Source organism: Balaenoptera borealis, assembly GCF_965194805.1.
Source record: "Balaenoptera borealis genome assembly, chromosome: 16".
NCBI lineage: Eukaryota > Metazoa > Chordata > Mammalia > Artiodactyla > Balaenopteridae > Balaenoptera > Balaenoptera borealis.
The window spans coordinates 68,242,854-68,263,134 of NC_138872.1; the positions used below are offsets into that span (position 1 = coordinate 68,242,854).

General features: G+C 52.6%; 1 protein-coding gene across 4 annotated transcripts in view; it reads right to left on the reverse strand.

Annotated features, from left to right (window-relative positions):
- Positions 1–99: 99 nt before the first annotated feature.
- The window catches only part of ERN2 (endoplasmic reticulum to nucleus signaling 2), a 31,037-nt gene continuing 10,855 nt past the window's right edge, over positions 100–20,281 (reverse strand). Inside the window, exons 2-22 of one of the 4 annotated variants that reach the window (XM_082362421.1) lie at positions 18,842–18,947; positions 18,449–18,482; positions 18,158–18,230; positions 14,207–14,279; positions 13,960–14,067; positions 13,532–13,633; positions 12,002–12,266; positions 10,090–10,168; positions 9,850–9,997; positions 9,617–9,738; positions 8,751–8,906; positions 8,324–8,417; positions 3,645–3,729; positions 3,317–3,506; positions 3,139–3,238; positions 2,858–3,057; positions 1,432–1,579; positions 1,216–1,343; positions 556–679; positions 407–474; positions 100–323 (exon numbers count right to left, since the gene is read on the reverse strand). In XM_082362421.1, the coding sequence (XP_082218547.1) occupies positions 111–323; positions 407–474; positions 556–679; positions 1,216–1,343; positions 1,432–1,579; positions 2,858–3,057; positions 3,139–3,238; positions 3,317–3,506; positions 3,645–3,729; positions 8,324–8,417; positions 8,751–8,906; positions 9,617–9,738; positions 9,850–9,997; positions 10,090–10,168; positions 12,002–12,266; positions 13,532–13,633; positions 13,960–14,067; positions 14,207–14,279; positions 18,158–18,230; positions 18,449–18,482; positions 18,842–18,947 (2,616 nt within the window). In that variant the 3' untranslated portion in view covers positions 100–110. Of the gene's footprint in view, positions 324–406; positions 680–1,215; positions 1,344–1,431; positions 1,580–2,857; positions 3,058–3,138; positions 3,239–3,316; positions 3,507–3,644; positions 3,730–8,323; positions 8,502–8,750; positions 8,907–9,616; positions 9,739–9,849; positions 9,998–10,089; positions 10,169–12,001; positions 12,267–13,531; positions 13,634–13,959; positions 14,068–14,206; positions 14,280–18,157; positions 18,231–18,448; positions 18,483–18,841; positions 18,948–20,281 lie in introns of all 4 variants that reach the window. The other 3 variants (XM_082362422.1, XM_082362423.1, XM_082362420.1) reach the window with 3 other exon arrangements.

Here is a 20,281-nt window from a genome sequence, read left to right on the forward strand (position 1 = left end):
TTTCTTCTTGTGTTCCCCGAGGGGTGCCTGGCACCCGGGCTCCGGCCACACTGTTGCTCTGGTGTCCCTGGCGGCCCAGCCGCTGCCGGTCTCTTCGACGCCAGGCCAGCTCAGCTCCCAGCGGCCCCCGGGCTCAGCCCCTGGGCCCCAGAGGCCGGCGGGTAGTAGGGCAGGAAGAGGCCCTCGGAGGCGCAGCTCCTCATGGCGCGGTGCGTGTGGAGGAGCAGCCGTGGGAAGCGGTTTGTGAAGTACTGGACGAAGCTGTCGGGGACGGGGCCCAGCGCCCGCCGCACCTCGTCCGGGAGCTCCCTGTAGTGATGCTTCTGCAGGGGTCGGAGCAGGGAGCCTGGCCTTAGCTGGACCACGCCTCCCCCCATCCAGGCCCCTCCCAAGCCCTGGAACACACCTTGTTTCTCACAGCACGGAGCAGGTCTCGCACCGACGTCCCCTTATACGACCGGAACTTCTTCAGATCTGTGCACAGGGAGGTCATCGGCACAGCCGTCCCCGCTGGGCTCCCCTCGGCCTCCCGGGCCACCCGAGCCTGGCCTCTACCTGTCTGCAGCGGCACCGAGATGTGCTTGTGCCAGTCGCCCCGGACCACCTCGGAGCCACCCGCCTCCAGCGCCGTCACCAGGGGCCCCTGCTCAGGCTCCTTCTCCAGCCAGTCGCTGACGTCCTAGGACCCACAGAGCTCCTGAGCCTCCTGACCGCGCTCGGAGGCCACAGGCCAGGAGTGTCCCATGGCTGGGGCAGTGCAGCAGCCAAAGCTGCTCGGTTTAGGGTAAGTATTATTGCCTTCTATGGAGTGTGGCTTCTCCGTGCTGTGCGGGGTCTAATCCAACCAGTGACAGAGGTGCTGTCGTCCCCGTTTTACAGATGAGCAGACAGGCTTAAGAGGCTCAAGGTCACACAAGTGGAATGGGCTGTCTGGGCACGAGTATAGCAGGAGAGACGACTAGGGCTGAAAGGAACCGGGTCTAGCCTCACACCAGGGGCAGCCGGGCTGGGGAAGCGGTGCTGAGGAGACCGTGCGGTGCCAAGATGGCAGCGTTCGGGAGTCTGGGCTCTGCCTTGATTGAGATAAGGAGCTGGGCGGCCTAGAACAGGTAGACGAGAGTCTCTTTTCCCCCAGCCAATCTGGCTTCCCCTTTCTTGTTGCTCAGGACCCAAACGTGGGACTTTCTGGGGCCACTCCCCAGATCTCCTCCTGACCTGGAAGAACTGGAGCTGCTTGGCTCTGCTCCAAAAGAAGGGGTGGGCCAGCACCTGGTGAGCGGAGGGACGAGCCTGTGGCAGGGGGCTCAGCATGGCCTCCACCAGGTCCCAGGCAACGACCTTGTCTGTAGGGGCAACAGGGAGGGACGGCTTCAGGCCCGCGCAGGCTCTGCCCTGCTTCCTCGCTCCTCTGCCAGCCCACGTCCCCCTCACCGTGGGCCTCTTCCTCCAGGTGAGCCAGGCAGGGAGAGCCTGCAAGGATGTTTGCCTGGCGATAAAGACTCTCTCCGAAGGGGTGGCTGCCACTGGAAAGCACGTAGTAGAACACGCAGCCCGCAGAGAAGATGTCCACTGCGCTGGTCTGGGGGCCAGAGGGAGCAGCATAAGGAGGAAGTCTCTGCCCCAGGAAGTCTGCCGGGCTACATTCTCCGCTGGGCTGACACGGCAGCTGGGGGGGTCTGGCTCAGACTAGGGGACAAGGACGCGTCCCAAGAGGCATCCTCTTGGCCCTAGATCCCCTCCCCTCTGCACTGTTGAAAGGGACCAATGGTTTTCATCCAAAATCTTTGCCCCTACTGAGCCTCTAGTTTAGGTTTCCAAGTGTCACTCCTCCAGGTCTGGTGGGCAACACAACCAAGTGAAGCTGGGCACGCATGAGGCAGTAAGGCAGCGGTGAGGACTGTATGATCTGGTTCTGGCCCTGTGCACACATGGCCACTGGCACTTAGCTCCAGCTGGTTGCCTGCAGGGGACTTTCTCGGGTGGCAGAGCTTTGATTTTCCAAGAGAATCCAGAAATCTAGATTTTTATGTGGAAATTCCCAGAAGTTAAAATATTGGCTGCTAATTTAGAAAATCAAAACCTGCACAGGCTCCTAACATCAGTGCTTTGCTCCTTGGGCCTCCAGGCTGACCAATTCTAGCTTTCTCTAAACTTCAGGGGTGGGGTGGCTTTCCTGGTGACTGTCCTTGCGTGTTACTCTCATCCATGCCTGTGACTTTCGCCTACACACCGACTCAAAAATCTATAATCCTGGGGTCTCCACCTCAAGTGTCTCCAGGGCTCAGATACTGCGCTGTGCTCCAGTTATCTCAGCTCATGTGATGCTCCCCCGAACCCTCCACATCTGGGTGGCTCTCCACGCTGGCTACACGTTACAGTCACTGGGGGTCAGTTACTGGGTGTGGGGCCCGGGCACCTGAATTTTATTCAAGTTCCCCAGTGATTCTGCAGCACAGTAGAGATGAAAACTATTTTCTAGTTCAGAGTTTCTCAACCTCAGTACTACTGACATTTTGGACTAGATAACTCTTCGTCCTGGGGGACTGTCCTGTGCGTTGTAGGATGTTTCGCAAGCATCCCTGGCCTCTGCCCATTAGACGGCAGTAACAAGCCTCCCTTCCCCTGCCAAGTGTGACATCCAAAAATGTCTCCAGACATTGCCCAAAGGTGGCAAAAATCATCCCTGGTTGAGAACCACTGTCCTAGGTAAGAAGGGAGGAATTATCCCCACTTTACAGATGAAGAAACAGGCTTGGAGGAGTGACTGAAAGTCACACAGCGGGTGATCTGGAGCCCGGGCAGGAGAGGCACTGGGCAGGGAGGGACTCCTGCGGCCTGGGGTGGCGGGAGGACTCACGGGGCTGTCTGGGGGCAGGAGCTGCAAGAGTTCGGGCGCCATCCAGCCTTCTGTACCGGGGACGCCCGAACGGAGGCTGAAGCTGCAGCGGCCAGCGGGCAACTTCTTGCAGAGGCCAAAGTCTGAGAGGACCACTCTGCCTCGGCCCTGGCTGTCGGGCCCCGCAATGAGGACGTTGCCGGGCTTCAGGTCCCGGTGCACTGTAAGAGTAGAGCAGAGCTGAGAGCTGAGAGCCAAGGCGGGAGTCAGGAGCTTGGATGGAGGGCGGGAGGGGCCGGTACCTATGTGTAAGGAATGCAGGTGGGCCAGGCCCGCCATCAGCTGCTGCAGCGCCATCCCGGGCTCCAGGCCCCAGCTGTCCGGCTCCAGGTGTTCCACGTACTGGGAGCAGCGAGGGGCAGAGCGTCACCCCGCGGCCCAGGACCCCGCCCCCCGCCCATCCCTGAGCACAGGCCTCACCTCCCGCAGCGAGGCCCGGCAGAGCTCCAGGGCGATGTAGTGGAACTGCGGTCCCCGCTCGGTGCAGAAGTAGCGGAGCACGTTGGGGTGCCTGTCCGACTCCTGCAGCAGCTGCACCTCCCGCCGGACCAGGCCGAAGCACTCACGGAGGAGCCGCTTGACGGCCACCGCCCGCCCCTCGAACTGCCCCCTGGGAGGCGGCGAGCGGAGGTCCAGAGGGCAGACGAAGGCAAAGGTTAGGAATTGTGCCCACCTCGGGGGTTCTCTGTAAGAATGGCTCTCCAAGGGACAGTGGCAATCCCCAGCCTGGCTCCTGGCTGCGGCTCACCGGAAAACGAAAGTCCCGCCTGCCCCGCGGCCCAGCACGTCCTTGGGATTGAAGGAAATCTTTCCCACCACGGTGAGCTGCTCGGCTGGGGGGAGGGGAGAGGGGGGTCTCAGGGAGCCTCTGCCCACCGCCGCCGCCCTGCCCAGTCCCGGCTCCCCCGCCTCGGCCCTTCCCCAGCCTCCCCCTTCCACGCCCCGCCTGGTGCCAGACTGCTTGGGTCCGGTGTCTCGTGCTGCCACTCAGTCCGTGTGAACTTGGGCGAGTGACTTAACCGCTGTGCCCTGGTCCTCTCATCTGTAAAGTGGGACCTATGTCAAGGATCCTGCATATTATTATTATGAGGATTAATGGAAGAAAGGGTGGGGGAGAGGTTCACTCTACTGTCCTCTTTTATCCTTCTCCCTGTTTTGGCATCTTCTGCCCAGGTTTCTTTCCTTTACCCACCTCCACCAGTTATAATAAACCCTTTTAACTGAGGAATTCGCTTCAAACGGGAAGGTGAGTTTTGGCAGCCGTAAGCATGAGAAGGGTGAATGCTGTTGCAGAAGACTGTCCTGGAAGAGGGCGGGGCAGGGTCAATGGGCACTTGGATGCTGAGCTGCCCCAGAGTTAGTTCTAGGGCAGCAGGGATTCCCCAGAAGGCCTCGGTTTCCTGTTAAGAAGGGTGGGGTTGGCTCAGGCGAGGAGAGGACTTGGACTGTTACTGCTCTTCCTTTCGGGTTGCTTGTGAGAGATCCCTCACAATGCACCAGGCTGCACCTTGCTCAGATCCAAGGGGCCCCATGCTCGCAGCTAAGTGTATCTGACGCCCCTAGAGTTGTGTGCCCCTCCGTGGCCCTGAGAACACTCTCCTTAGGAAGAGCTGCCAGCTTCAGTCTCTCTAATCAGCTCTAGGAAAAGCAAATGAAAATCAGCATCAGGGATCAGTGAGAAAAGTATTAAGCTGTCCCTCAGCACTGCTCTGGATTATTTGCTTAAACAGTCACTCTCATCTCCTGACGAGATGCAAGCAGTAACCGAAATGTGTATACCCTGGACGCTCAGGCGTGTGGGCCCAGGGCCTTGCTGGAAGCACGTCGCCCACAAGTAAGATGGCCCTGTCTCTCCGGCAGTTCGGGAAGCAGGGACAGAGCTGTGGGAAAGCCTGTTTGAACAAGCCGTGTTCAGCTGGCTCCAGGTGAGGGTCCCTGAGCGCTTCCGACCCCTCTTCTGTACCACTTGCTTCGTTCTGCTGCGTTTCCTGTCTCTTACGTGTCTGCCTTCCCTGCTCTGGATGCCCTTGGCATGAGGTGAAGACTTGCTACGTGCTTTCTGGGTTAGATTCAGAACTAACTCTAGATTCAGGAGCACCCTCAATGCTGGGGTGAAGGCCAGACTTCTGGCCTTGAATGCAGAAATAATGAGCCAGGGGGCTTCCCTGGTGGTGCAGTGGTTAAGAATCCGCCTGCCAATGCAGGGGACACAGGTTCGAGCCCTGGTCCGGGAAGATCCCACATGCCGCAGAGCAACTAAGCCCGTGCGCCACAGCTACTGAAGCCCGTGCACCTAGAGCCTGTGCTCCACAACAAGAGAGGCCACCACAATGAGAAGCCCGCGAAGCCCGCGCACCGCAGTGAAGAGTAGCCCCCACTCGCCGCAACTAGAGAAAGTACGGGCGCAGCAACGAAGACCCAATGCAGCCAAAAATAAATTAATTAAAAATAATAACAATAATGAGCTGGGAGGCTCAGTCTGCACAAACATATTCACCATTTGCTCAGCCTTCTATATCATGATAATGGAGAAGCAGCAAATGCAGGAGAGAAGTTCTAAAGTAATCAAAAGTTGTCACATGGTGGGGAAGCAGTGTACAGTCAGAATTCCCTCTGAAAACTTCAAGAACATGTGATGTATTGTGTTGCTTCTTTTACACGGGTTGGGAAACCATTAAAGTAGTCACCTACTTTCATGGGTATTGCCAAAATGCAAACAGAGGTAACATCCCAAAGTTGAACTGCTTTTGAGTTCCTGAGCTGTTACTTAACTGGCTTTGTGAGTCTGGGGTGGGGTGCCATGAACCTTTCATTTTCTCTTCCATAAAATCTGCGTTATGATAGTATCCACCTCACAAAAATGTTGTGAATATCATACGAGTTCATGCATGCACAGCATTTAGAAAAGTACCCGGTACACAGTAAGCACTATATAAATGTTAGCTCTCAGTGTTAACTCTGGTTCAGGCTTGATTGCTCCCACTTGCCGCTGAATGTACCATGTAGCTGGTGGTCCTGGAGGACACCCAACCAAGCACGTGTAGATGGATTTGTGGAGGTTAAATGAGAGTGGGACAGGACTCCACTGTTGATTTTGTGAACCATAAAAAGGTCCCGAAGAACGTTCCTCTCCCCGCACCAAGAGGAGAAGCAAGATTTCCAAGGTCAGAGTTCCTGACATAGGTGTCCTAAGAATAAGAATAGGCTGCCACACGGTGCCAGTGTGGCGGGGGCTTTTTTGGAGAGTGGTTCTCGAAGCTTTTCTGCCATCTGCCACATTCGTTTATTTGGCTCTCCCTGCACTAAAGATTTTTGATACACTGGACTCCATATTATTGTATATTGGATGGGCAAGTCCCAGCCTATTAACTCTGCCTGTTCCTCACACCTGCGCAGCACATATTCACTCCGTATATACTTATTGAGTTGAGAAGGGCTGTCTAAGAACCTGCAGTGGCCACTGTCAGTCTCTGCCTCAACAGATATTCCCTGAGCCACACTCTGGGTCGAGATTGCAGCAGTGAGCAAGGCAGGCTGAGCCCAAGCACCCATTCTCCAGTTTGCCACAGTCCCACCACGCCCTATTCTCTCTCCTATGTGGCTGCTTCACTTGTTTACTTTATCCACCGGACCTACCCATGAGCATGAGATTGCAACCTTCCTTTCAGCTTCCAGAATGTGTACCCTGCTTCCTCTCATCTCTGAACCTTCGCCTGTGCTACTGGTGCCACCTGGACTGCTCCTGCCCCCCTCCTCCCTGTTCACCTGGGTAATTCCTTCTTATCCTTGGGATCACAGCTTAGACTTCCCTTTCAGGACAATTCGCATGTCCCCATGTCTGAGCTACATGCCCCTCCTTTGTGTTCCTATAGCTCCCTGTATCCTCCCCACCCCTATCACGGCATTTATCACACAGCCTAATAACAGCCTGTCCTTTCCTGGCTTTGCCTAGAGGTCATGAAAACACCAAAGTAAAGTTTATGAAAACTTTAAATGAAGAAAGTGAAAGAAATAGAAAGGTTTCTTTTCAATTCCAGAGGGAATCCAGTATTATATAGAGATTGTTACCACTGAGTTTTGTAACAAAGGTACCAAGCTCTAGCTGGGATTCTTGTCCTGAAGCACTGATATCACTTTATTTTCTTATAGTGAGTAAAGAAGTTTAAGTGTTTTATATATCAAGGATGAGCCAGGGCTGGGATTCAACAGCCTTTTTTCTCCTCCTCTGAGGATTATTGGTATCTACGGACTCACAAGGGGACTGAGACGTCTGGGGAAGGAATTCCATCCTGTCAATGACTGGGACCGCGGACCGGGGTCGTGAGGGACACCTGAAGGGTGATGGCAGGAGGAACAGCAAGGTCATTTGACGAGAACCACCTGGGACAAAGTGGAGTCTGGGTCATCTGGGGAAAGACTTGGCTCGAGTCAGAAGGTCCAAGGAGATGAGTGTTTCGGGGTGCAGTGGGGTGAGTATTACTTGGACCCCCCCCAGAGCCAGTAAAGTGACTGGAACTGCAACCCTCAGGGCTCAGGCAACTCGGCAGTGGGGGGCTTTCTACAAGAGCTGAGCCCCCAGGAAGAGAGCTGCTTCCCTCTCAGCACAGGGAGGCGAACGCAAGGGGGAACTTTGGGAGCAGCATGGGAGCATCACGCCAAGCATGGGACGGACTTCACGCTGAGTTAAGGGCACAGCAGAGCAGCTCCAAGGCATGAGGCAGTGGTTTGAGCAGTGACAGGAGGGTCCAGCGGCAGTTCACACAAAGGACCGAGGCCAGCCCAGCCCGGAGCCAAAGGAACAGGAGAGAAGTAGCCTGGACTGACCACTAAAAGCACGTGGAAGTTCCCCTGGGGCATCCCACAGATTCCAGAGGAAGCTTGAAAGGGCTTGTTTATAGGATGAAATTGAGAAAAGAGAAGAGAAATGTTTAAAAGATAAAAAAGCCCTAAAGAGAAAAGGAACCAAATGGTACCTAGGTGATTTACTATTATTGTTACCAAATATGATGTTATTTTAACACAAATATTAATAACATCACGTAGTCTGGTTTAATAGTAATGATGATGTAACCTCTCATAATGAAGTGATGTCATGGGGGGGGTGTTATTATTCCCATTTGACAGATGAGAGAACTGAAGCTAAGAGGAGTTAAGCAATTCATCAAAGTTAACAGTTAGTAGAGTTAGATCTATACCCAGTTCTATCTGCATCCAGGGTCCTTGAACATAACGACAACAGTAAAAATGATGGCAAACAGTTTTAGAGGGCTCAACTACATAGCAGGCACTATTTGAAGTTCTCTCCTATTTACTCATTTAGGCTTGGCTACCCCACTATAGTGGCTTCTAATATACCGACTTTGAAGCTAAACCTGCCCCTCTCTTTTCTGTCCCTGACTTTGTCCTTTCCTGTTCATGTAAGCTCACCTTCAGGGTCCTCAAGTGGCTGGTGTTGCTCTGGGGGGTTTTGAAACCTCTTCCGGCTCCGTGGGGTGGCCCCGGAGGGCTGGGACTGAGCATCCTGTGAGATGTGAGATGGGCCTGCAGGTGCCAGGGGAGCCTGCTGCCACTGCTTCTCTGCCAGCTGCTGTTGAAACATGGGGGCCTAAGGACCCAGCCTTGGCCAGCCCCTGACCCATGATGGACCCAGAAGCTGTGCCTGAGATGGCCTGTCCCTGGAGCACTGGCATAAAGAGCACAGTATCAAGGGCTCTGGGAGCTGCTAAGAGGACGGCAGGGGGCAGAATTGGATCTGGGTGAGGGAGAAAGTTGCCAAGTGGGCTTGGAGAGGAGGAGCAGAGTTCCCCCTAGGAAGACTGTAAGATGGACCTGAGGCCAGGGATGATGGGCTTACCTGCGTCATCAGGAAGAGAATCCATCCTCCCAGGAGGAGAGCAGTGAGGCTGGCTACCAGCAGGTGTTGGGGTCCCAGTCCTGGATACAGGTCTGGGGTTTTCTCTTCAGGATGCAGCTCCAGGTTCGAAGGTTCCTCCCGGCTCAGGCTCAGGAGCTGGGGACAAAGAACCTTTCACTCTTAGCAGCCCCTCCCACTGTGGAACCCCTAACCCTTCTTCATGACCCAGTATAGGGCTGGGCTTAGCTGAAGGGGTGATGAGTGAGTGGTGGGAAACCTGGCACTCTCCATGGTGCTGAAACACTATGGTGCCCCAGTAGACTGGTCTTTCAGACCTAACTGAGGACCAGCAATCTCCTGGGGTATCACTAAAAATTCAGATACTCTTGGGGCATCACCAAAAAATTCAGATATCCACCTCCAGAGATTCTGAATTCAGGGGGGGTTGGAGTGGGCTCCTAGGTGATTCTGATAAGCAACCAGATTTGATAATTATGTCTCCAGGTCATGCCTGTTCCTTCTAAACTTGAACTACTAGCAACTCTTGTCCAGTCCTCTCCCAGGAGGGCATGCTTTTATAGTTTTTCCGTTTTCATTTTCTCACTTGATAAACATTTTGTAAACTTTAAACTGAAGAAGAATAAAGAAAACTGTGATCCATGTTTCACAATTTAGATAGCCAATATCTTTTTAACACTTCTAACACTTTTCTGGCAATAACAACAAATGAAAGTTTTCCTTCCGAGAAATTGTGAGGTCAGTTGACCCACCCCCAAATGTTATTCCTAGAAGCCTGAGGAAAAGGTCCAAGGGCTGCCCACCCCTGCCACATCTACCCCCATGCCCTCTACCCCTCTAGCACTGACCTCCAAGAAGAGAGCTGGGGCCTGGGTGCCCCCTGAGGGTCTGGTCCCAGAAGTCCCACTCCCTGGGGTGGGATGGAATCTCAGCATGGTGGTGTGCAGGACTGGGGGTGGCTCATGGTGTCCTAAGGGGCAGGGAAAATGTCAGTGGGTTGGAGGTGATCTCAGCCTTCCAGCTCAGAAACTGAGCTCACAGATCCTTTATCTACTCTAAATTTGGGGAGAGGGGGTCTCACCAATGAGAAGCCACTGGCTAGGGAGGGCCATACTGCCTGAGGGGTATCTGACAGCAGTGCTAGGTGAGCCTTCTCGCTCTCCTGAGACTTGGAGTGTCACCTCATCTGTGGTGGGGCCATCCGTGGGGGCCAGGGTCAGTCCACGAGGCTATGGCAGAAGATGGAGAGTCAGGAGTGGTGGGGGGAGGCTTCTCTCCTGCTCCATCCCCTCTTTCCAGCCCCTCAGAGACCGCTTCTCACCACTAGGGCCACCCCTGTGTGAACCAGTGCTTTAGACACATAGAAGCCAGCTTCATCCTTCCCCACATACAGCGTCATCCTAGTGGGGGAGAGGAAAAGGGGAGAAGAATGAGTGATGGTGGTGGGTAGTTTCAGTCACCATAGTACCTGTGTCCTTGTATTATCCCCGCCCACACTGACTCTGGGCTGGGCCAAGTGACTTGCTTTGGCCAGTGAGACAATAGCAGATGTGGCACAAAGTCTTGAGAAATGCTTGTGCACTGGAGTTTGCCCTCTCATGGGGTTCTTTGGAACCCTGGGACCACCAAGGAAGGAAACCCAGGCTAGTGTGCGGGGGCATGAGAGACCTCATTTGACATCCTGTAGGCTAAATAGTCCACCAACTACAAGAGAGCTGAGTGAAGCTATTCTAGATTGTCCAGGCTCAGCCAAGCCACCATCTGGCTGCTCAGACCAGAAAACCACCCAGCTGTCCCACAGAATCTTGAAAAATAATGAATGTTTGTTTGTTTTGAAGCTCTAAATTTTGGGGCTGATTTGTTATATAGCAAAAGCTAACTGATACAAACTCTATAGTCATTGTTTCTAAATCTATTTCTAGCCCAGACCTCTTCCATGAGCTCAATTTTGTAAATCTGAACTCATCTCCTCATTCCTTAGCTGCTCCTCCTCCTCCTCCCCCTTTCTCCCTCCTTCCTCCCCCACTTCCTCCTCACCCCCACCACTTCCTCTTCCAGTGCTCCCTACCTTTGAAAATGACCGCACTCATGCGCCTCTAGAAACCTGAGCATAATGGTTGACTCCTTGCTCTAATCACCAAATTCGTACTAGTTTTTCTCTTAATATCTGTTACCCTCCACTTATTTCCATCTCTAGCGTTTCTGCCCTGGTCCAAAGTGTCTTCATCTCTTGCCTGAACTAATGCGATATTCTGTGACCACTTCCTTCCCACAACTCTAAGATACTCTTCACACTGCAGCCAGTTATCTTTCTGAAATGAAAATATGATCAAATCACTTCTTTTCCTAAAACCCTCTAGTGGCTTCTCCTTAGCCTTGTCCCACACCCTTTAAATGATCCTACAAGATCCCTGTTTAACAGCCTCAGACCTTATTCTCTGCTCAGAGCTGTGCTCCAGCCTTATTTATTTTGTTAATTTAATCTGTTCCCTGGTTGCCATGATCTCTCTCTCTCTCTCTCTCTTGTTTCCTCTTCATCCTTTAGGTTTCAACTTATAGGTCCCTTCCTCTAGGAAGCTTTCTATGATTGCCTTCTGCCCCCAGTCTTGATTTCGGTGCCCTTCCTATGCATTCCCATGACACCCTATACTTCTCTTATCTCATCCTTTATCATACCATATTATGATTACATCTTTACATACCTGTCTCCCCCACTAGACTCTGAGATTTCTGTAGGTAGGAACACTGGCTGTATTACTGTACTCTCAGAGCCTAGCAAGCAATTGCTACATAGCAAGTGCTCAATTAATATTTGTGGGATGAACTGAAAGAAAGGATAATCCCCAATTTTCCCAGTCTGTCTCCCAGCTCCCCAAGATGGGGACACTAATGTATTTGGTGTTGCAATGAAGGGTCATATTTAAAGTTTTTAACAATCAGTAAACATATAGTACCTACCAAGCAGAACAGGTGCCAGCTGTAGCACTGGGGTGGAGACCCCTCCTAGGCCAGACTTTACCCTATCAGTTGCTGAACAGTGGGGCCATCCAGGGGGTCCTGGGAGCACATGGGGGGTGGTGCAGGGCACTGGTTATTTACCAAACTGCTTGAAATATTTTGACCCCTGTTTCAGCTGCACTGGCGTGTCATGGTCGGACATCACACCTGCCCATTGGACCTGGGCTACAACACTTGCAGAAGCTCCTCCCCAGTCCCCAGGCATGGGCACTTACAGCAGCTGGGTGTCTAAGGCAGAGAAGTGAGTGGCGGTGTCCTGGGGGCCTGAGGCGGGCAGTTGGATGTGGCCCCAGCGGAGGGCAAGGAAGTGCAGGGTGTCCCGAGCCAGTGTGAGATGGGGCAGCTGGCGCAGGCTGTCCTGGTGCCATGTGTAGACGCCCACCACCGGTACGCCTAAGTCCTGGGTCCACAGCACCGCCCCGCTTCGTGGGTCCACTGTTAGCAGCAGGCCCATCCCACAGGATGCCAGGTAGCTCATGTCTGCCGAGAAAGATGGCTGTGGAGATGTGGTCAGGGAGCCCTGACCTGAGGCACCTCGGAGCATCTTGAGGTGGGAAGCTGCTCTGAGGGTGGGCCATCAGGAGGGCCACTCAGGTATGTGGAGGTCAGGTGAGATCACCTGGAGGGTAATCAGGACATAGGAAGTTCACTGGGTCACTCTGATCAGGGTCAACTGGCAGCTGTGTAAGACGTAGGGGGTCAGTCATGGTCATCCAAAGGCGACTCAGGTGTGTGAATCAGTCCTTGTCACTTAGGATGTGGGGTAGTCAGTCATGGTCTGGCTGCTGGTCAATTAGGGTGGTCTGGAGACATGTGGGTAACGTGGAAGTCATTTAGAATGTGAAGGGTGTCAGCCAGGGGCCCTGTGGGTGTCACCTGTGATGTGTCAAGGTCGCCTGCGTGAGTTCTCACGTGGAATGGTGGAGTCTGGGTCTGAGGGGTGGCTTAGGGCACCTTTGGGATCACTCAGGCATTTGGGAAGGAGAGTTATTATTTTTTTTTAAAACACAACATGATTATATTTTAATACACAACCAAAATACAAAACACCATAGTAAATTGATGGCAATAAAATATGGCGTTTCATTTGCATTGCATGACAAATGGTTAGCATCCTTAGTCATAAATGAGTTCTTAGAAACCAGTAACACAGACACTGATGTACCAAGGGAAATGAAACAAAAAAATAAAAAAAGAAGAAGAAGATGAAATAACCCAAGTGACTAGAAGGATTAAGCATATATGAAGATGACTGAGCTGAACAATAACAGAAGAAAAGCAATTTCTTTGTAATATCATATTACCAAAGATTAAAAATCTAACATTTGTACAGTTTTAGGAAACATAGGGAAGGACAGTTATAATATCAAGGGGGTGGTGAGTCTGGGGGAGGTCACTTAGGGTCATCTGTCAAGGGTCGTTCAACAGTGGGGGACTGCTCAGGGTGTGCAGGGGTTGTTTGGGGTCACTCAGGAGGTGGGGAGCACCCAGGGTGACCTGGCTGGGCTCATTGGGAGTGCAGAGGAATTAGGATGTTAAGAGCTGCTCAGGGTACAGGAGGGTCAGGCCGGGTGTTGAGAGGGGTCACTTAGGGCTGTCTATCAAGGGTGTGTCATTCAGTACGTGGGGTCCCTCAGGAGTTCAGGTGGGTCAGAATGCGGTGGGGCTTGGTCATGGATACCACTCAGGGTTCCCTGAGCTGGGGACCTTGCTCCAAGGTGGAGCCAGAGAAGGGAGACACTCACATTTCCCAGGTGAGCCATCCACGGGGGCTGCTGAGTAGCGGCGGTAGGTGGTGTTCCAGCGCAGGGCTGGGGCCCTGGGGTCATGCATGGTGACCGTGTACTCTGGGGACACCCAGAAGCAGGGTTACCAGGAGCGCCCACATGGTGCTCCTCTACCCCCACCCGGGGGACATCATCTCATGGGGGCGGGGGCTTCCCGAGCACCCAACCTGGAGCCCAGAGTCTGCAAGCAGCATCAGGATAGCAGAAACCAGGTCTGTTTTGGTCACTGCTGTGTCCCCCGCTTCTTGTTCAGTGCTCAGGGAAGTGTTTGTTGACTGACAGAGTGATTGACTGGCCTGGACCCAGCATGGATAGCAGTTGCCAGGCCTGGGCAGAGCAAAAGGGAGGCTGCCCAGAGCTCGGGGAGCAGCTGGGGCCTGACTCACGCGTCCGGCCGATGTAGAGGCGGGGGGTAGAGGGTCGCTCTGTGGTCAGGGTCATCTGCGTCTTCCCTGATTCAGGGTCTACCACAAACCAGGCATCCTGCTTCCGGCCTGTGGAGGTGGGAAATGTGCTCCCTCTCAAGATGGCCTGGAGAGGGTGTGCAGCCTCTCCGTGCTGTGCCTAGCTGGCCCATCCTGACCTAGGTCCAGTCCCTGCTGGACCAGGACCCCAGGCTGGAGAGATGCTTACCTGTATAGAAGACGCCATCAGAGCTGCGACAGGGGGAGGCATGAACCAGCTCGGGGATGGTGAACGGCAGTCTCTGGGGAGTAGAAAGAGCAGAGAAGCACATGCAACCTATTCATTAGGTACAATTATTATCATATCCATTCCCAGAGAGGCTAAGTAATGTGGCTAATATCACACAGCTGGTAAGTAGCAGGGCCAGGCCTTGAGCGTAGCCAGTTAGTTTCCAGAACCCTCACACTTAACCACTCTGCTACACAACCTCTTAAGGAGCTGCAGAAAATCCCACTCCCAGTGCCAAGATGCCACCTGATCACATGATCCCAGCCTGACCACCTCAAAAACACTTGCTGAGACCTGAACACTTCAGTGGCCATGACAATCTTGGAGAGGCTGGGGAACTGTTCCACCCAAGAGACATGAGGACCAAATGCAAGGGGTGATCTTGGTTTGGGTTCTGGACTGGAAACAATAAAGCACACGATTAGGAACTTGACAAAATTAATATGGATTGTGGATTAGATAATACTAGTGCATCAATGTTAAATCTCCTGGTTTTGATAATTTACACTCAGGCTATGTAGGAGGAAGTCCTTGTTTTAGGAATACACAATGACGCTTTAGGAGTAAAGGAGCATAATGTCTGCAACTCATTCTCAAATAGTTCAGAAAAAGGAATTTTATATACACATGTGTAATATTATCCATCTATTAAGAGAGAATGATAAAGTGAAAGTGATAAGATGTTAAAAATTGATGCATCTGGGTAACGGGAATAAACAATTGCTCTGAACTATCTTTGCATTTTTTCCTTATATTTGAAATTACATCGAAGTGAAAAAAATCCCCAAACTCCACATACAGAGCTCTTGCCAGACAGCACCCCAGGCATAAGCAAGTGCTGAGGGAAAGAGAGTCGGGGCTTCCCAGGGGCTCAGTCAGGATGGACAACAAAAGAAGTCCATACAACCTATAGTTGGTAGGGTTAGTGCATGACAGGGGAGCACATGAAGTTGAGGGTACCTGATGCAGAAGTGGGGGACTGAAGATGGACTGATGGAAGAAGTTCAGTTGTTTATTCATTCATTCAACAACCGTTTAATGAGCACCTATTACTAGCCGGGTGCTGTGACTCTGTTGTAACCAAGACTGACCAAGTGCCCTTTTGCACAGAGTTACATTTTTGGTGTGTGTGTGTGATAATAAACAAACAAAAACACATAAACCATAATGCCAGGTAATGGTAAATATTATTAAAACAAACTCAGAGAACTAGGATAGACACTGATTTGAGATGTTATTTCACATAGCCCAGCTAGGGAGTAAGAACCCAAGCCAAGGGAGGAGTGAGCCACAGGGTCATGTGGAGGGAGAGTGCTCTTGGCAGAGGGACAGAATGCTGAGGCCGAAGGCAGGGCCACCTACCAACTGGCATGTTTAAGGAACAGCAAGGAGGCCAGTGCACCAGGAGTGGGGATGGAGAGGGGCAGAGTGGCCGAAAGTGAGGTCAGCTGGAGGCAAGATCACGGATTGGGAAGGAATTTGGCTGTTAAATTGGGACTTGAGGGGTGAGTAGGAAACAGCCAGGAGAAGGGGAGCACTTCTCACAAATATTCTGCTTCTTCCTCTGGGCTCCTGGTGGATTATATTTCTCTTCCTGCTTAAAGTGGGCACAGCCATGAGACTTGCTTTAGCCAGAGGGAGGGAGCAGAAAAGACCAGGTCCACATGGATACTACAAGAGCCAGGGTGTGCTTCACCTCGTTCTCCTTTTCTGCTTTGGTGACTGAGAAGCCTCGGTTGAGATGGAGTGTCTAACAGCTTGGGTCTCCAGTAGACCACAGTGTACAGAGCCCCCGGGGGACCAACGTTGGTCACACGCTGTAAGCAGGAAGCAAGCTCTGTGGAGCCACGGAGATTTGTGTGCTGTTATCGCAGCGTGCTGTGGCTGATCCTGACTGAGTTGGGGAAATAGAGGCAGAATGGAAGAGGGTTCCAGACTCTTGGGGACAAGCTGGGTGAAGCCCCAGAGCTGGCACATTCAATAAATTGATCAGTGTGTGTGCAGGTGTGTGCATGCATGGGTGCCTGTAGGTGAGCGAAGAGGCTGCAGAAGTGAGCTGGCCCTGATGTGCTTTGTCAGGGCGACTGGACTTTATCCCAGATGCAGGGAGAGTGATGTGACTCACAACCACACCTGCCCATAAGACCCAGTGATGACCCCCAGAGCTGGATGGGACTGGAGGTCCACTCTCCACCCGGCTCTCCCCATGGGAGACATACTTGTTTAGATTCCATCAGTGGGCACCCTGTGCTCTGGCTTCCAGTCGGGGGCTGGGATACGGGGAGGGGGCAGAATCAGGGCGAGTGTTCCTGGGTCTCCTCTCCACAGAGTCATCGAGGGCTGGCTGTGTCCCTCCCCCAAAGGCCTCAGCTCCTTCCGGGTGGCCCTCTCCTCAAGCCCCCTCTGGATCCTTCCCCTCCTCTGAGCTTAGGGCTGATAAATGGCACCCCACGGTATGGGCCATAGGACACAGCACCCTGCCCTGCGGTTTCCTAACCTCGGCTCACACTTTGTAAGTAATCCCGTTAATAAAACCTCCTCAAACTCTCCCGTTGGAGTGTGCCACCTGTTTGCTGGGACCTTGCCTGCTTACATACTAACATTTCTTACCAATTAAGTTTCCTAAATCACATACGTAAGACCGTCCTGGCAGGCATCCCATGGCACAGTCAGAATTCTGACACTGCCTGACTCTGCGCTTGGCCACGTGACCAGCTTTGGCTGATGAGACTTTAGCGAATGCGATACAGTCGGCCCTCCCTATCCGCTGGTTCCGAACCCACAGATTCAGTCAAATGCAGATTGAAAATATTTGGGAAAAAAAAGTTCCAGAAAGTTTCAAAGAGCAAAACTTGTATTTGCCTCACACTTGGCAACTATTTACATACCATTTACATTGTATTAGATATTATAAGTAATCTAGAGATGGTTTAAAGTATATGGGAGGGGGACTTCCCTGGTGGTCCAGTGGGTAAGACTCCGCGTTGCCAATGCAGGGAGCCTGGGTTCGATCCCTGGTCAGGGAACTAGATCCCGCATGCATGCCGCAGCTAAAAGATCCCACGTGCTGCAACTAAATAAAAATCCCGCATGCTACAACTAAGACCAGGCACAGCCAAAATAAATAAATAAATATTAAAAAAAATAAAGTATATGGGAGGATGCGTGTAGGTTATATGCAAATACTATGCCATTCTATATAAGGGACTTGAGCATCCTTGGATTTTGGTGGTGGGGGACAATTGACCTGCGGATACCAAGGGACGACTGTATAAGCAAAGCTTGAAAAATGCTCATGCACTGGCCTCTCCCTCTCTTGCTGCTCTGGTTCCCTTGTTGATATCATGTGAACAAGCCCAGGCTTGCCTGTTAAAAGATGAGAGACCCCTGGCCCAGTTGCCCCCATCAAAAGCCAGCCAACTACCAACCAGTTTTCAGAAAGAGAGCCAGCTGACCGGCAGCGGACCACAGATGCTTGCGCAAACTCAGTCAAGGCCACCCAGCTGAGTCCAGCCTAAATTGTCATCTCACAAAATTATGAGTTAAATAAACTGTTTGTATTTTAAGTTTGAGTTTTGGGGCAATTTGTTATTTAGCACAAGCTAACTGATACATAGGTTTCCCCTTAAAACCCTCAGAGTCCCCTGGAGAACCCCCCATGATGCCCTCAGAGGCCTGACAGTCATCCAGTCAGCCTGCTCTGCAGACACAGCCAGAGTCACCCTACCACCCCCTTTCAACAGACCCCTCCAGACAGCCTTCCCCTAGTGCTCTCAGACTTAATCCTCTGCAGGGCACTTGGATTCTGACCATACAGCCTCCCACCCTTTCAGTGCTCTGGCTAACAGAAGCCCTGACCCTCACCCATCCCAAACACTGTAGGAAACACACCATTAATCCCTGTTGTTTCTGCGTCCCCAAGATGTACAGGCTGCCATCAGCTGGGTCTGAGAGAAAGGCTGTCCTGTGGGGCAGAGAGGAACGGGGGAAGGTTGGGTGCACGCCCCCTAGTTCCAAGACGGCCCCTCCCCTCCAACCTCCCCGCCAGTAGGAACCCACCCTTGAAGGAGGCACCACAGAGCTCCAGACCCAAATCTTTTCCCTAACTTCCAGCCCACCCGCCCCTCCAGGCAACTATGGCTTCCCCATCTCTCAGCTGCCCGCTCCTTGGGGTCCACTTACTCTGTGACGTACATTGGCCCCTGGATGATGGGATCTGTAGGGACAGGGACACGGGCATGAGTAGCCCCCTCCAGTCTCCCCGTTGAAAGGCATACCTCACATTGGTGCTTACTGTGTGCTAGACACCAAGCCAAGCATTTGTCACGAGTGTAATGTAATCCTCCCAAGAACTCTGTGAGGTAGGGTTTTACCCTTGGCCCCATTTTACAGGTGAGGACATTGAGGCTCAGAGAGGTGAAGTGACTTTCCCAAAGTCACACAGCTGATAAGTGGTAAAGCTGCCTGCAGACACCTGCTTATTGGATTCTAGACCCCATGTTCTCATCGTCCACGCCAAGGTGACCTCCCCCCAACGCAAGATCCAAGGAGGGAGGAGTGACTGCCCTTGCTTACCGTCTTTCAGCGTCCACTTCAAGTCCCCTGTCTGCTTGATCAGTGCATGGAGACTTCCATCCAGGGTGGACACAAACAGGAGGTTCTCTGGCGTGAAGGTCTGAACCTGCAGTGGAAACAAAGTCACCTCTTCTGAGAGGCCTGGGACCACCCTAGTGCTTGCTCCAGGCAGGGCTGGCTGTGACTCCCCTTCCCCTAGAGGGAAACAGAGAAAGAAGGAAGGAGGATTGGAGAAGCTGCTGGCTCCACCCACTGATCTCCACGACCCTAGAGAGGGGTTACGGTGGGAGCCGGGGGCCTGGCTCCTTTACAAAAGGACTTCAATGACCCTTACAGCCTCCCTAAGAGATTGATGCTATTATTCTCACCATTGTACAGGTGAAGGAGACTAAGGCTCAGGAATGTTAGGTAATTAGCCTCCAGCCACAAAGGTAAATGGCAGAACTGGGACTTGAACCACCATCTCTCTGGTTCCAGTGCCCGGTCCCTTTCTCCTTTGCCTCCCCCAACCCGTTCTGTCTCCCCAAACCGGCCCAGCTGCTTTTGGTGCCAGGCTCCAGCGGGCCCCCTGGACCAAGTTGGGGGTGGCCAAGGGAGGGAGGGCTGGTGCTGCCCTTGCGTCTGGCCCTTGCTGGGCTAACTCACCTGCTCCAGCCCTTCCTTGAGCAAATAGGGTGGGGCTGAGTTCCTAGCAGGAACCCTAACATCCGGGTGGCCTAGCCGCACCCCTGCAAAGACCACATCCTGCTCCAGGACCCTCAGGCTTGGGGCCAAGCCGATGGTTTTGGAGTAGAGTCAGGAAACTGCCTTCTGGCCCTCTCTTTTCCGGGCCTGTTTTGTGATCTGCAGCATGGCAGGAGGGAGAGTGATCTGCAGAAGCTGCAGACTGATTGCCCACTGTTGAGTTTTGTTTGACCATCATCGTTTTAAAAATTTCGTTTATAATTAGCTACCAATTTTTTAAAAATTGGAAAGATTTCACTTGAAAAAATCAAGATTTCTCATTTTTCTCATTTCTAGTTTTTTTCTCATTTTTTCTGGAAACACCTGATCTGGCCACACTATGCCCACATTCCTACTTGGCAACCATGGGGTGGGTCCTGAGCTGGAAGTGGGCACGGGGTGGCAGGAGCAGGTGCCTCTATGATCCCAATAACTGTTCTGGGGGCTCCAGGCTGGACACGTGGATTCTAGTCCTGGCTTTGCCTTCTCACTGCATTTCTGTAAGATTGGACTTTTCCGCTCCCGGCAGGGCTGGACCAGATACCCATACCTCCGGCTTGTTTATCCCAGAGGTTGTGAATCAGGGGTCCAGTCACGGGTAAGGCGGGGAGCGTTGTGATCTGCCTGAATTTGTCTGTAAAGCTGGGTGTATGGGCGCATTTCTCGACAGAGGACCTTCAAGGGGATCCTAAGTTCCAAGGAAGCCGGGATTCCAGA